Here is a 14,573-nt window from a genome sequence, read left to right on the forward strand (position 1 = left end):
AAAAACATGATCTATCTATATATATATATATATATATATATATATACAGTGATGATCCATTGACTCTAGAAATAAGTCTAGTATAAATTACTCTGTTTAATAATTCAATATAAATGAAAAATTTCACTAATTCAACTGTGGATTGTTTATATAATACATTGATGATTAAACACATAAAAATTTTAATAAATAAAAAAAAATCGTATATATGCGATATTAACTTGTATTTTAAAGAACTTATTATGCATTTATTTGAAATTATTTGATAAACCATCCAATAGGTTTCAATGAACAAAAGGTTCAAGTTTATATGTTATTGGTCTTTTTTAAACTTTCACTCTCCTAGTATAGTATAGATGGTGTATCTTGAAAATTGATTGAGAAGTTTAAGAACCAGTAACCTATTTATAGACATACATGAAGAATACATTGAATATCCCATTGTTACTTTCATAATATATATGAAAACTAGAATATTTTATATGTATAACTTATGAATCATTATTATTAAGTTTTGACATTTCGTTTGGATAATTCATAAACCACCATCAAGTAAAATTTTTAATAATTTAAATCACTTAATATGATTTTTATGATGAAATTATTAAACAAATATGTAGTTTGGTTTTATTATCTCACACAAATTTAATTACTAATATTGTTTTAAGGTTATTTACAATTACATGTGGAGCCGACTATTTTTATTTGAGGAATAACTAGCATATTAATTAAATTTTGCACAACAAATTAGTAAACCTTAATAACATTATGAAAAATAATGGAAACAAGCCAATAGAGAAAAGACATATGAAATTTTTAAATATATTTGATTTGATGATATGAATTCAATTAAATTTGCCAACACAAGAGCATTTATTGAAGGAAAAAACACAACTTGTGATTGCGATACTCAAATTTGTTATTTTGCATGTATAATTTATCCAGCTTTCTTTTCATGGTAAAAGGGGTATTCCATTGATATAAATAGTATTCAAATATATATTAAAATTCAGATTTAATAAAAAAACATATGAACTTTGATTGCATTTTTTAATTTTATTTTTCTTTCTTTTATTTTGGCTTTGGTTTTCTTAGCTACACATAAATTGATTTGTTGAAACTCGGTAATGTTCTTAACAATGAGCTATTACCTCAAATATTATATAATTTTGATTGAAACAAATAAATATTTATCTTTTTAAATTTTCAATTAGTTTGTTAAATTAGTTTTGAAAGTTTTCAATAAAACAATCTTTTATTATTTTTTATAAAAGGTTGATTAAATTTCTTTGTGCTGAATGTTTGATTTCTAATGGGTAAATATTTGAGTTTTGTAATTTTTCGAAAGTAAAAAGATTTATGAAATTCTATTTTTAAGATCTGAGTTTGTTTTTTATTTTATTTTTATTTTTAGGAGACACTACGCCAAAAATGACATTTTATAGCGTGTCTTTTATAGCGCTTATTAAATACAAGCGCTGTTGTATGATATTTTAAAAATAACGGAGGATACAACAGCGCTTTTTTGACAAGCGCTGTAAAAAAAGCGCTGTAAAAGACTTTGATTTCACATAATTAAAGAACCTATTAGAGCGCTTTTTGAAAAAGCGCTGTAAAAAGGTTTTTTTAAAAAAATAAGGAGATCTTTTACAGCGCTTTTGGACAAGCGCTTTAAAAAGTCTGTAAAAAAGCGCTGTAATAGGCTTTTAAAAGTAAAATAAGGAGGTTTTTTACAGCGTTCTTTAAAAAAAGCGCTGTAATAGGCTTTTAAAAAATAAAATAAGAAGGTATTTTACAGCGCTTTTTTTAAAGAGCGCTGTAAAAGACCTCCTTATTTTACTTTTAAAAGCCTATTACAACGCTTTTTTTATTTTAAAGAGCGCTGTAAAAGACCTCCTTATTTTACTTTTAAAAGCCTATTACAACGCTTTTTTTATTTTAAAGAGCGCTGTAAAAGACCTCCTTATTTTACTTTTAAAAGCCTATTACAACGCTTTTTTTATTTTAAAGAGCGCTGTAAAAGACCTCCTTATTTTACTTTTAAAAGCCTATTACAACGCTTTTTTTATTTTAAAGAGCGCTGTAAAAGACCTCCTTATTTTACTTTTAAAAGCCTATTACAACGCTTTTTTTATTTTAAAGAGCGCTGTAAAAGACCTCCTTATTTTACTTTTAAAAGCCTATTACAACGCTTTTTTTATTTTAAAGAGCGCTGTAAAAGACCTCCTTATTTTACTTTTAAAAGCCTATTACAACGCTTTTTTTATTTTAAAGAGCGCTGTAAAAGACCTCCTTATTTTACTTTTAAAAGCCTATTACAACGCTTTTTTTATTTTAAAGAGCGCTGTAAAAGACCTCCTTATTTTACTTTTAAAAGCCTATTACAACGCTTTTTTTATTTTAAAGAGCGCTGTAAAAGACCTCCTTATTTTACTTTTAAAAGCCTATTACAACGCTTTTTTTATTTTAAAGAGCGCTGTAAAAGACCTCCTTATTTTACTTTTAAAAGCCTATTACAACGCTTTTTTTATTTTAAAGAGCGCTGTAAAAGACCTCCTTATTTTACTTTTAAAAGCCTATTACAACGCTTTTTTTATTTTAAAGAGCGCTGTAAAAGACCTCCTTATTTTACTTTTAAAAGCCTATTACAACGCTTTTTTTATTTTAAAGAGCGCTGTAAAAGACCTCCTTATTTTACTTTTAAAAGCCTATTACAACGCTTTTTTTATTTTAAAGAGCGCTGTAAAAGACCTCCTTATTTTACTTTTAAAAGCCTATTACAACGCTTTTTTTATTTTAAAGAGCGCTGTAAAAGACCTCCTTATTTTACTTTTAAAAGCCTATTACAACGCTTTTTTTATTTTAAAGAGCGCTGTAAAAGACCTCCTTATTTTACTTTTAAAAGCCTATTACAACGCTTTTTTTATTTTAAAGAGCGCTGTTGTATCTTTTTACAGCGCTGGATACTACAGCGCTTAATTTTTTGAAAAAGCGCTGTAAATGGCTTAAAAAAAACGCTATAAAATACCATTTTTCGCGTAGTATTTCTCCATAGAAAGGATAAACAATAAGATAAAAATTATTAAACAAAACCAAATCGAAGAATAAAAAGAAATATAAACACATAGATATTGTGATATAGAGGAAGGAGGAAGAAAGGGTGACAAGACAGCGAAGATTAATGTATCAAATTTTAAATAAGGAGAGAAAACAAGAGACTGTCGTTGTGCAACAGCGACCAGTCATTGTTTGATGTTGTATGTTTGGATTATTAATTACTGTGTTCGTCAAGAGGGCCAAATTGGGCTGTGTGGCAAATAAAAAAAGTATATTAATTCCTCTCTTGGTTAATTTGGTGGTGGTGCAATTAGTGTTGTCGGTTATTATGCCAATCACAAATCTTGGTTTCTTTGATTTGTGAGTATTATATTATAAAAATAAAAATGAGTGTAGGTTATAAAGATAAAGAAAAATATATGGATACAGATCACATCAGATAATTGATTTTTTTTTCGATGTAAATTAAATACTTTCTGTGTTATTATAGAAATTAATATTTTTCCAAGTCGACAATTAATGACTACATTGGATGGAAAATTTATCTTTTCAAAATTTTAGTGCTAGTGCACTTTTAATAATTTCTAATCAAATAGCAATGGTGTAAAAAGATTAATTATAAATTGAAAAAAGAAACACCGCAAATTCAATATGACATGCAAGACACGTTATTTGAAACATACACAAAAACATATTTATTATTTAAAATTATATATAATTTAATTATTATTTTTCTATTTCTTTTTTGTTATTAAAAGTGTGTTTTCACGAAAGAATTACTCAATTAAACATGAGACGAAGGAAGACAATCACATATCTATAAGGAAGACAGTAGTGAGGTTCCAAAGATGAAAAGCAGACAAAAGGCATAACATCCAAGACATTGGAAACACTCCCAAGATTGTGATACAGCGTGTTTTAATTTCAAGGAAAAGAATGGTTTTGGTACTAACAAACAAATTTTATTTGACCCAAACCCAATTTTTTTCTTGTTCTAAAGTGCAAATTATAAGTTAAAGGGTCGTACTAACAATGTCTAAATTAAATATATAATTATATTTAATTTAATTTAAAGAAAGATTAACAAATGTCATTAAAAAATTTGTTAAAAAAAATTGTGATAAAAAATAACTTTTTAAAATTTCAAGATAATGAATACAAAAATTTCAATTCTTTATTTCTTTTCTTTCTAGTGTTTATACTCTCAAAAATATTTAATATTTCACTAAATTAAATTAAATAAGCAATGAATCTTGTCCACAACCAACTTGCCTCTCGATAAATAAATAACAAACTGAAAAATAATAATTAAACAATTTGAAACGTGGAAGGATCCCTAAAATTCCCTCTAAGCTAGCAATTCCAAAAATCCAATAATGTTCTTAGCTTTTAAGTAATACACTACGATTTGAAAAGTACAAACAAGGTTTTAATTAAGCTACTGAATTTGCCATTAAGGTAAAAGTGGTCAAGATTACACTAGAAGTGAGGCTCGTGCTTTTTAATGATTATTATAATGGGATAATAATAAGGACAAACTCTTGGTAAAAAGTAGCTAGAAATTAAGCTCACAAGTGGGTCAGGGCACAATGCATATCTTGAATTAAAAACACAATTTTTATAATATACAACTAATACAACCCTGGATAATGATTGTGATTCATTGTTGGAAGGTATCTTCCTATGTACTTGTTTCTGATTGATGTGAGCATCAAGCATCAACCTATATAACTAATTATAACCTCGTAAACTTGTTTCGGGCTCATCCTTCGTAATTGAATTTGAAACTACCAAAACTCCATAAGATTTTAAACTATAGCTTGCCTTTTCTACACTAAGTAGTATTTCCTTCTAACATATAAAGTTGAGTAAACGAACTTTTTTTTTTTTTTTTTTTTTAAGTTTCAAATCATGCACGGTCCAGTATTTTAAATCTTATGTCATATATAATTTAAGATTTAAAGCACATATTTGAAAGAGTTTTTTTTTATTTTAAATAAATTAAATTTAAAAGATCACAAACATAATTTTACTTATGTTCTTTTTATTATAAGTTAAGATAGTAGTATTATGTTATTAGTTGACAATAAAATTATTTTTCTCCTTTCTTTTAAAACCATTTTTTTTATTTCACGTTAATTAATTATTGGGATTTTTTTTGTTCTTCACTATTTTTGAGGATGTAATACTTGAATTGATGATTTTCCATTTAAATGTGTTTGTGAGTTTGATAAAATATTTTTTATGTCATTATTGCTGTAATTAATTTTATTTATATAGTAAAATACTTAAAGTTAAAAATATTTAAAAGACACTTATTTTATTTAATTTTTTTAATAATTTAAAATATATATATATATATATATATATATATATATTTTATTTAATATTTAATTTATATATATATTAAAAATAAGTCTATTTTAATTTATTTTATATTAAAATATTTTTAAAAAAATTATCTAACAATATTTTAAATTTTATTTTATATTTTTTAATATATGAATAAATTAATGACAAGATTGATTACAAAAATGCATTGAAGCCTAATTTTTATTTGACAAGTCCTTTAGATTTGTTTGCGCTTTAAAATTGTTCTTTGAGAGTTTTTTTATATATATATCTCTCTCTCTCTTTTTTTTTTTTTAAATGCCCCACTCCCAAATTAAATTTCTTGAATGTTCTACTTTTCAGTTTCAACAGGAAGTCGTTCCTTGGGAAGCGACCTCCTGAGGAGGAAATTTTTTTATGTCAATAGGAAGTCGTTTCCCGCGACCTCCAACTGCATTTTTTATGTCAATATGAAGTTTCCCGGGGAAGCGACCTCCAACTGCATTTTTTTTTAAATATAACAAAAAAAAAACGCAGTTGAAGGTCGCTTCTCCGGGAAACGACTTCCTATTACATAAAAAAATTTCCTCTTCAGGAGATCGCTTCTCCAAAGAACGACATTCTATTGAAACTGAAAAATAGGACATTCAAGGAATTTAATTTATGAGTGGGACATTTAAGGAAAAATAAATAAAACAGGGATATATATATATATATATATATATATATATATATATATATATTCTGGTTCTTTGATCCATTTTAATCTAATGATGCTCTTGTATTTTTAGGACCAATCTCTAGCATTGTTTTCAAACCACATTAAGTGCATGTATGGTTTTACTTTTGAGTGAGATAAATTTTTAGATTGATTTGATATGGTTGAGGGTCATCTAATGATATTAATTTTATTATTATAATTAATTCTAAATTAAAGTTATAATTTATATTTTATGAATTTAAATATGATTTTTATGATAAAATTTATTGTTTAATTTATTTTTACGTAAATATATTCAAATATAAATTTTCAATTTATTTTTAATTAAAATTGATTTATTCAAAATTATTTTAATACCGAGGAATTAGACGCATACAAAATTTTGTTTTGATCAACAACATATATACTTTGACTCCAAAACAATCCAGCCCAAAGAAGGAAGGATTGGTTGGTCATTTAACTATTATTAGAATTATAAGTAGTGGGATACAATATAGCTATATTTATATATGTTGGTAATTTTCCCCTCTCCTTTGGGAGAAAAAACAGAGGTGTGTGTTCTTGTTTATAATGAGGAGGGGACCATTGCATGGCATATTTGGCAATTACGCGATTTAGATAGATGGCTTTCACTCATCACTGCTCTCTCGCCTTTGTAGTTTTGCTTAACGATAGAAGATGCTGATCGAAAGAGACCCTAACACACCTTCTTATAACAAAAGGTTCAAAATTATAGTTTAGTCTATATGCAAGCAGATTTATGTATAAGAACAGAAGGTTCATTTTGTAATAATGAAAGCACTGCAGGGCCGAATAAGTGATCACATACAAATAGGAAAAGAGATAGGCTTTTTCTATAAAAAAAATATTTACCTTACATGAATTAATTTGATTTTTTTTAAATTACTTTTACTATTTATATAATAATAATAACTAAATATTATTTATCAAACATGACAGTGAAATATTTTTTTTTTAATTTTTATCACTCATAATAATATACAAAAGAGTATTTTATTTTTATGAGTTGATTTTTTTCTAAAATACAAAAAAGTCAACAAATAAGTTGTTTGATAGAAAATGTGTCAAAATCCTTCAATTTTAAGTGTGCAGGATAAATTCAATTTTTATTTTTTATATTTATTCTACTTTTAGAAGCTAAATCGAGTAGAATTTATTTTGATTTTAGAATAGATTTTTAATTTTAAATTAATATTTATAATTTTTTAGTCTAAACATAATATTTATGTTAAAATTTATGATTTAATTGATTTTTATGTAAATATATTTCCACATAAATTACTTTAAATTAAATTTTTTAATTAAAATTAATTTTACAAATAGTATGTTTGCTTTTACGTTCGCACAACAGCAAACATACATCGCGTTAGAGCTCCATTTTGTAGCTTCACAGATTCACGACAGATAGGCAAATTTTTACTGTAAATTCAAACTATTGTAAAATTAATTATTATAATCATTGGATAATAAAATCACACCACGCTCCTTCTCTTTGTAGTGCCAAGACAACAATGTTTGACCACCTTTATCTCAGACCCAACAAAATTATTACCGTTCAATAATTATTTATTGTGATTGGAGGGTCTTTTTCTATTCATTTAGGGGAAATTACATAAAAAAAAAGGAAATAGTATATATGAATAAATAGGTAAATTCTAGGTTTTTTAATTTGTTACAAAATTGTAAATACGTTATTTACAGATGATTAAAATCAACAATTGAGAGTGGTTTATAAGCCTAAATACAAATTAGGTTATAAAAAATCTATGATTAAACCCTTATTATAAGTTGACACTTGACACATATATTGTATTAACATCTCTTTATTGTTTCTTTCTTAATTAGTATATTATTGTGGCTGTGAAAATTAACCTCAATTCAATCAATCAAATGAAAGTCGATAAATCTAATAATGTGTAAAAATCAGAGTATTATAATGAAGTGTTTCTCATAATTATGTCATATAAACACTTCTATATCGTTAACTTAAAAAAAAAAAAAAACATATATATACATATGAATAATAGTGACTAATAAATCACTTTTTTTAAATATTTATATTAAAATAAATGAATGTTATTAAAATACAATTATATTAAATTATTGGTGAAATTAGTTTAATAAATAAAAACTAATAGAGAAAAAAAATGTTTATTAAACATATGAATAAACAATTATAAAATAAATTATTATATATGGAACAAATAAAAAATCAAAGTGGAATACTCCATTCCATTGTGTATGGTGAGACTATTTATCTCATCTTGTTATTTAAGAAGAAGAAATAATAACAAGACAAGTTACATAGAGACCAAAGGCAACGGGTCCCTCCCCTCCTTTTAGACGCATATATCACTTTACAGAGAAAAATGGGTCATCTTTGTTCATATGAAAGAAAAAGTCACGCAGGGTGATTATTAAACAACTTGGCACCCCTATATCCATGTTTTCACTCACAATTTTGGACTAGCATCTAGACACAAGTACATGCTCATTTTAGCCTTTGTTTTATTGATTTTCAGATAACTCTCTCTACCTACCGTTTTACCCCATTGCCAAATACTCTATTTTATTAGCTACCATTATGAGTGCATTTACAATAGATCATTTCTTAAATGAATACTAATTGTCCTTTGCACATATAGTTAATTTTTTTGTTCGCAATCGCTGTGATTTGGTAATTAATACATAAATTTCAATTTAATTCTTAATGAGATTGATAATTTTCCTAATCTAAATGATATTTGTTAAAAAAATATCAAAGTAAATCCTTCCTATACGCATCACTTGTTTTTTTAATATCAGTATTTAAAAATCATTCAATATCTCTTGATATAACGCATTATAACTATATAACTAAGAATTTATCTTGATATGTGTTCCTCGATTTAGAAGACTTTGTTGTTTTTTAGGTTTTTGTTCTGTTCTCGCAAGTTGGCATACAAATAATAGAAAATAAAAAATGTGGCAGAGTCACTCACTTTAGTAAATGAAGGCTTACTTTCTTAAAAAAAAATTAAACTTGTATAATTTCTCTCTTGGTATATACTTAAAGTAAAAAGTAATTAACTACATATTAATTAAACATCTTAGCAAGGAAGGATTCAAAAAATTATTAAACGGGAGGCCTTATATATATTTTTTATTCGTTTTATAAAAAAATTTATATTTATTTATTTTACATATAAATTAATTAAAAGGACAATTAGAACAAAATAAATTAATTAGATAGTATATTTGGAAACAGAATAATTAATGTTTAATTTATAGAGATGTATAACACACTCTCAGCTTATTTTTTTGGGTGCAAGTTACACCCAATAAATTATACTAAAATGAATGAAAATTATTAAAATATAATATTTATAACGATATTCTCTCTATCGCCAAAATAAGAGTGTTCCATTATAATACATTTACTATTCTAGAAGATACATTTGCCTACATAACACTTGTAGATGTTAGAATATTAAATCACTATTACATATATCATTAAATTTATCGTATAACTTGAGGAATTGATCCCCCTTTTGACAGAGAAATACCCAATACATGTAGTGTATAAAAAAGTTACTTATTGTAATAGACATTTTTAAAGGCAAAACCTTAACCAATATAGTTAGGATTAAATATTCATAACTACGAATACTTGGAATCTGCTACTTGTTTTATTGGATTAAAATTATATTCGTGGGATATCTACTGTACAATATTTAACGATTTAACATGTTTATAAGTATTTGCAGATTTTAATAAATATTAATATATTATTGTTTATTTAAATGAAAAAGTCTTAATATTAAAATAATAATACATTAATATATAACAAATTTTACATTATAATATATTAGTTTTATTAAATTACCAGTACCAATAAGTATAAATATTATTATATTCATTTTTATACCTGATAAGTAATTAGTAATCAAACTATCTATTTATAAATAATCGTTAAATTACACGCCTTGTGTCCGGTAGAGATTTAATCATCCGAGTACTTTATTGCCATGCCTATGTAGCCATATAGCTTAACTTTTTTATTTGGACCATAGCCTAACTTTATTAAAGTAATTTTGAAGTAACATGAAATTATAGATTGACATCCTTTTGCATTAAACTAAAACAATAAATAAAATTTAATTATCATCTTGACACGATTAATTATTGGCCACCATTCCGATTTAAATTTCATGTAGTTATGGACCGTCCAATATTAATAAAAAAATATTAAACAATTTTAGTTTTTTAAATAACAAAATTATAAAATTAGAAATTTAAATCACTGAATCTCAATTAAACAATACTTCAACGAAGGCATGTCCCAACCGGTGATCATAAAAAGGAAGAAAATAGAAAGAGATTTGGTAATGGGGTGGATAATTTTCACACCAACTCAAGCTTTAAAAAATGAATACGACAGCGAGTCCGGTCAAATGATTGATTCCAATCCTTCTTCTATTTTTCCTATTTCTTTTCCAAATAATAAAAAGCAAAAAGTTCAAATCATATTTCCAAAATTCCCTCTATTTTAAGGATATTGTCTAAAATATTCAACCATAAAATCACTATAAAAATAAAAAACTCACTTTCACTTTATCAGGCTCAGTGGGTGGTTCTTCACTTCCTATTCCTAACATCTCTACCAATACTTCACACAACACACTCATTGTGTTGTTGTTGTTGTTTTGGAGTATAGTTGCATTATTCACTCATTTTTCTTCCATACATACTCAAAAAAAATGCGTTTCGTTCTTCTTCTTCTTCTTTTCTTTCGCTTCTTTTTCCACTACGTTCATTCTGCACCCATCTCAGAATACCGTGCTCTTCTTTCTCTTCGCGAAGCAATTACCGATACTAACCCTCCCATTCTCTCTTCATGGAACCCCTCAACCACTCACTGTATCTGGTTAGGTGTAACATGCGACACACGCCGCCACGTCACCGCTCTTAACCTCACCGGACTTAATCTCTCCGGCACACTTGCCGCCGATATCGCTCACCTCCCATTTCTCTCGAATCTCTCCCTCGCCGACAATAAATTCTCCGGTGAAATCCCTCCGTCGCTATCCGCCGTCTCCGGCCTTCGTCTATTAAACCTCTCCAACAATGTCTTCAACGGCACTTTCCCTTCCGAGCTTTCTCAACTTAAGAGCCTCGAAGTTCTCGACCTATACAACAACAACATGACCGGAACGCTTCCTCTCGCCGTCACAGAGCTTCCGAATCTTCGTCATTTGCATCTCGGAGGCAACTACTTCACCGGCCAGATCCCGCCAGAGTATGGACTATGGCAACACTTGGAGTACCTTGCTGTTTCCGGTAATGAACTCGACGGAACCATCCCGCCGGGAATCGGAAACTTAACCAGTCTCCGGGAGCTTTACATCGGATACTACAATACCTACGCCGGCGGCATTCCGCCGGAGATTGGAAACTTAACTGAACTTGTCCGTCTCGATGCCGCTTACTGCGGATTATCTGGCGAGATTCCGGCGGAGATGGGAAAACTTCAAAAACTTGACACACTGTTTCTTCAAGTGAATGCACTTTCAGGTTCTTTAACATGGGAGCTTGGAAACTTGAAGAGTCTCAAATCAATGGATTTGTCTAACAACATGTTAACCGGTGAGATTCCGACGAGTTTCAGTCAATTGAAAAACCTCACGCTTCTTAACCTCTTCAGGAACAAACTTCACGGAGCCATTCCGGAGTTCATCGGAGATATGCCGGCGTTGGAAGTTGTGCAGTTATGGGAAAACAACTTCACCGGGAACATTCCGATGGGTTTGGGAAGTAACGGAAAACTCACTCTTTTAGACCTTTCATCAAACAAGTTAACTGGTACACTTCCACCTTATTTGTGTTCTGGAAATCGTCTTCAAACTTTGATAACTCTTGGTAATTTTCTGTTTGGTCCAATTCCTGAATCTCTTGGAAGTTGCGAATCATTGAATCGAATTCGTATGGGTGATAATTTTCTGAATGGTTCAATTCCTAAAGGTCTTTTTGGACTTCCAAAACTCACTCAAGTTGAGCTTCAAGATAATTATCTCTCTGGAAATTTTCCTGAGACTCATTCAGTTTCTGTTAATCTTGGTCAGATTACTCTTTCCAACAATCAACTTTCTGGAGTTTTACCTCCTTCTATAGGTAACTTCACCAGCATGCAGAAGTTTCTTCTTGATGGAAACATGTTCACAGGAAAGATTCCATCTCAGATTGGAAGGTTGCAACAGCTTTCAAATATTGATTTTAGTCACAACAAGTTTTCAGGTCCTATTGCATCTGAGATCAGTCAATGCAAGCTCTTAACTTTTGTTGATCTTAGTCGTAATGAGTTATCTGGGGTTATCCCAAATGAGATTACTGGTATGAGGATATTGAATTACTTGAATCTTTCTAGAAATCATCTAGTTGGTAGTATTCCTATTTCTATATCCTCAATGCAAAGCTTAACCTCTGTTGATTTTTCATATAATAATCTATCTGGTTTGGTTCCTGGTACTGGTCAATTTAGCTACTTTAACTACACGTCTTTCTTAGGAAACCCTGATCTTTGTGGCCCTTATTTGGGTTCTTGTAAAGATGGGGTTGCCAATGGTGCTAACCAACCTCATCATGTTAAGGGTCTTTCTTCTTCCTTGAAGCTACTACTTGTTATTGGGTTGCTTGCATGCTCCATTGTATTTGCTATTGCTGCAATATTCAAGGCTAGGTCTTTGAAGAAGGCTAGCGAGGCTCGTGCGTGGAAATTGACTACTTTTCAACGTTTGGACTTCACTGTTGATGATGTTTTGGATTGCTTGAAGGAGGATAACATCATAGGAAAAGGAGGTGCTGGCATTGTTTACAAAGGTGCAATGCCGAACGGGGAACTTGTTGCTGTTAAGAGGCTTCCTGTTATGAGTAGAGGCTCTTCTCATGATCATGGATTCAATGCTGAGATTCAGACATTGGGGAGAATCAGACATAGGCACATTGTTAGGTTGTTGGGTTTCTGTTCAAATCATGAGACTAATCTTTTGGTTTATGAATACATGCCTAATGGAAGTTTGGGTGAAGTTCTTCATGGAAAGAAAGGGGGTCATTTATATTGGGATACTAGGTATAAAATTGCTGTGGAGGCTGCGAAGGGACTTTGCTATTTACACCATGATTGTTCCCCGCTTATTGTTCACCGAGATGTGAAATCAAACAACATCCTTCTCGATTCTAGTTATGAAGCACATGTTGCTGATTTTGGACTTGCCAAGTTCCTGCAAGATTCTGGAACATCTGAATGCATGTCTGCTATTGCTGGTTCATATGGATACATAGCTCCAGGTAATATTCAAGTTCATCATAATTGATGAATTACATTATCATAATTGTACATTTAATCACTGTTCATAATTTTGACTATTTGACCCAGCATAATGATTTAGGCATAGACGGTAGATATTGAACTCATGCCTTTAATTAACATTGATTGCCATGTACCTTGTCTTGACTTTGGTTTTTCATTACGTACAAACAATCTATTGATTTGTATCCTAATTTAATTTAATCTATTACTAATCAAATCTAATTTAAATATAATTGAAGTACCAAAAGTAAATGGTAGGTACTAGTTAGCACTGCAGTGTTTGATTTTTTGATCAATAGCCCCCACCTATGGTTAGTTATAATTTAGTTGTCAGCGATATAGCGACATCCACAACGGGAAAGTGATGGTGATTGGCAAAATGTCTACTTTATTACTTGTTCACACATTTTGTTTTGCACATTGTTTCTAATAACAAGGTTGCTATATTTGAGTTTAATAGTTTGATTTTTTAATTTAGAAGTTTGATATTTGATTGCAGAGTATGCTTATACATTGAAAGTCGATGAGAAAAGTGATGTGTACAGCTTTGGTGTTGTTCTTCTAGAGCTTATAACTGGAAGGAAACCAGTAGGAGAATTCGGCGATGGTGTGGACATTGTGCAATGGGTGAGAAAAATGACAGACTCCAACAAAGAAGGAGTTCTAAAAGTTCTTGATCCTAGACTTTCCTCAGTTCCTCTTCATGAAGTCACACATGTTTTCTACGTAGCAATTCTGTGTGTTGAAGAACAGGCAGTAGAAAGGCCGACTATGCGCGAAGTTGTTCAAATTCTGACAGAGCTTCCAATGCCTCCTGAGTCTAAACAAGGGGACTCAACAATTACAGAATCATCTTTGTCAAATGCTTCAGAGTCTCTAACTGCAGCCTCTAAAGATAATCAACATCCTCCTCCATCACCGCCTCCCGATCTCTTAAGCATTTGAAGTGCTGTGTTGTTTATGTTTGGGGTGTTTTCAACTTAATTGCCTTTGTTTGTGATAGCTTATGCATTTTTCTTTTTTATTTGGGGTTGGGATTTCTAACTTTAAGTTTAATGTTTGGATTTTTCAAAAGGGTTTTGTACAGCTGGATTGGTT

General features: G+C 29.2%; 1 protein-coding gene across 1 annotated transcript; it reads left to right on the plus strand.

The window, feature by feature from the left end:
* The first annotated feature begins 10,735 nt into the window (after positions 1 to 10,735).
* LOC101507872 (uncharacterized) lies at positions 10,736 to 14,561 on the plus strand. Its single transcript, XM_027337332.2, has 2 exons — positions 10,736 to 13,453; positions 13,975 to 14,561. The coding sequence occupies exons 1-2, from the start codon at positions 10,870 to 10,872 to the stop codon at positions 14,418 to 14,420; spliced, it is 3,030 nt and encodes a 1,009-aa protein (XP_027193133.1). The 5' UTR covers positions 10,736 to 10,869; the 3' UTR covers positions 14,421 to 14,561.
* The last annotated feature ends 12 nt before the right edge of the window (positions 14,562 to 14,573 follow it).

This window comes from Cicer arietinum, chromosome 8 (assembly GCF_000331145.2).
Source record: "Cicer arietinum cultivar CDC Frontier isolate Library 1 chromosome 8, Cicar.CDCFrontier_v2.0, whole genome shotgun sequence".
Classification (NCBI taxonomy): Eukaryota; Viridiplantae; Streptophyta; class Magnoliopsida; order Fabales; family Fabaceae; genus Cicer; species Cicer arietinum.